Here is a 1,712-nt window from a genome sequence, read left to right as displayed (position 1 = left end):
TGCTGTTCTTTCAATGTCAGCAATAGTTGTTGCTGATCACCTCCGCGTTTGCGTGCATGGGACTGTGCAAAGATCAGTTGCGATGAGTTGCATGCACATGCAGATCGATCTGGCAAGTACACAAAATGATCGGCTCGCTTTGTGCGGCATTAACTCACACTCTGCAAATCCGGCGCCAGACTTTGGCCTCAACTTCACACTTAACTGCCACCGAATGCATGCAGCTCGGCCTATATAAGCATGGCACTGCACCACCTTAATCTCCACCCACTGCTCACTCTCCATCACCAACCATCTTCTCGAAGCAACCCATTCCGCAATGGGGGCCCTGCCTCGGGGTCTGCTGGTCCTCGGCGTTTGCGCCGTCCTGGTGGCGGCCGTGCTCGCCGACGCATCGCCGGCATCGTCCATGGTCGTCGGCTTGGCCAAGTGCGCCGACTGCACCAGAAAGAACATGAAGGCTGAGGCTGCTTTCGCGGGTAAGAAAGATGATGTGCATGCTTCAACCATGTTATTTTGCGGGGCAATTTTATTGGTAGAATATCTAACTCTGCACTTGATTGATTTCTTCAGGCCTCCAGGTGGCTGTCAAGTGCAAGAACGCCCACGGCGAGTACGAGACCAAGGCCATCGGCACGGTGGACAAGTCCGGCGCGTTCGGCGTGCCCCTCGGCGCCGACCTCCTCCGCGAGGACGGCGAGCTGAAGCAGGACTGCTTCGCGCAGCTCCACAGCGCGCCCGACCACCCATGCCCCGGGCAGGAGCCGTCCATGATCGTCCGGCAATACGCCGACGGCGCCGAAAAGAAGAGCTTCGTCGCCGTCCCCGGCGAGGTGCACTACTCCTCCCAGGAGTGCGCGTCGGCGTTCCTCTGCCACTTCTTCCACAAGAAGCACCTCTTCCACAAGAAGTCCGCCTTGGTCGTCCCTCACCTCAAGAAGAAGGCCATCGTGATCCCGCACATCCACAAGAAGCCGATCGTGATCCCGCACTTCCACAAGAAACCGGCGCCGGTGCCGGTGCCGGAGTACAAGCCGCCGACGCCCACCCCGGTGTACACGCACCCGACGCCGGTGCCAGAGTACAAGCCACCGACTCCGGTGTACCCGCACCCGTCGCCGATCTACCACCCCCCTGCCGCCGAGCAGAAGGCAGCTCTGAACCCGGAGACGGACCCCCAGCTCTTCAAGAAGCTCCTCCACAAGAAGCCAATCGTGATCCCGCACTTCCACAAGAAGCCAGCGCCGGTGCCAGAGTACAAGCCACCGACACCCACCCCGGTGTACACGCACCCGACGCCCGTGCCGGAGCACAAGCCGCCGACGCCGGTGTACACGCACCCGACACCGATCTACCACCCTCCCGCTGACCAGAAGATGGTGCAAGACCCGGAGACGGACCCTCAGCTCTTCAAGAAGCTCCTGCCGTTCATCAAGAAGAACCCATTCTTCAAGAAGTTCCCCCCTGCCAAGGAGAATACTAAGCCATAGAGGATTGGTGCGACCTGAAGTTCTTTGCCTATTTCAGTATCCACGGCCGTGTTGATCCATGCAGTTTTTTTTTCTTTTGAGGGAAATGTTGATCCCTGGTAGTCTCGACTTTTTTTTTGCAGGTGTGGTAGTAATCTTGAACTTGCTACAAATAAACCTTTGTTGAAATGATTTTTATGTATATATTGGCCGAGTTGGAACTTGGAACTACCTTAAAAATTA

At 57.1% G+C, this 1,712-nt stretch overlaps 1 protein-coding gene across 1 annotated transcript; it reads left to right on the top strand.

Moving 5' to 3' along the window:
• The first annotated feature begins 279 nt into the window (after positions 1-279).
• Positions 280-1,712, top strand: LOC119323637 (proline-rich protein 4-like). Its single transcript, XM_037597333.1, has 2 exons — positions 280-479; positions 574-1,712. Exons 1-2 carry the CDS (start codon positions 320-322, stop codon positions 1,488-1,490), a joined length of 1,077 nt encoding a protein of 358 aa, XP_037453230.1. The 5' UTR covers positions 280-319; the 3' UTR covers positions 1,491-1,712.

Source organism: Triticum dicoccoides, chromosome 6B, assembly GCF_002162155.2.
Source record: "Triticum dicoccoides isolate Atlit2015 ecotype Zavitan chromosome 6B, WEW_v2.0, whole genome shotgun sequence".
NCBI classification, from domain to species: Eukaryota; Viridiplantae; Streptophyta; class Magnoliopsida; order Poales; family Poaceae; genus Triticum; species Triticum dicoccoides.
The sequence above is the reverse complement of the archived record's forward strand: the minus strand, read 5'-3'. Positions and strand labels throughout refer to the sequence as shown.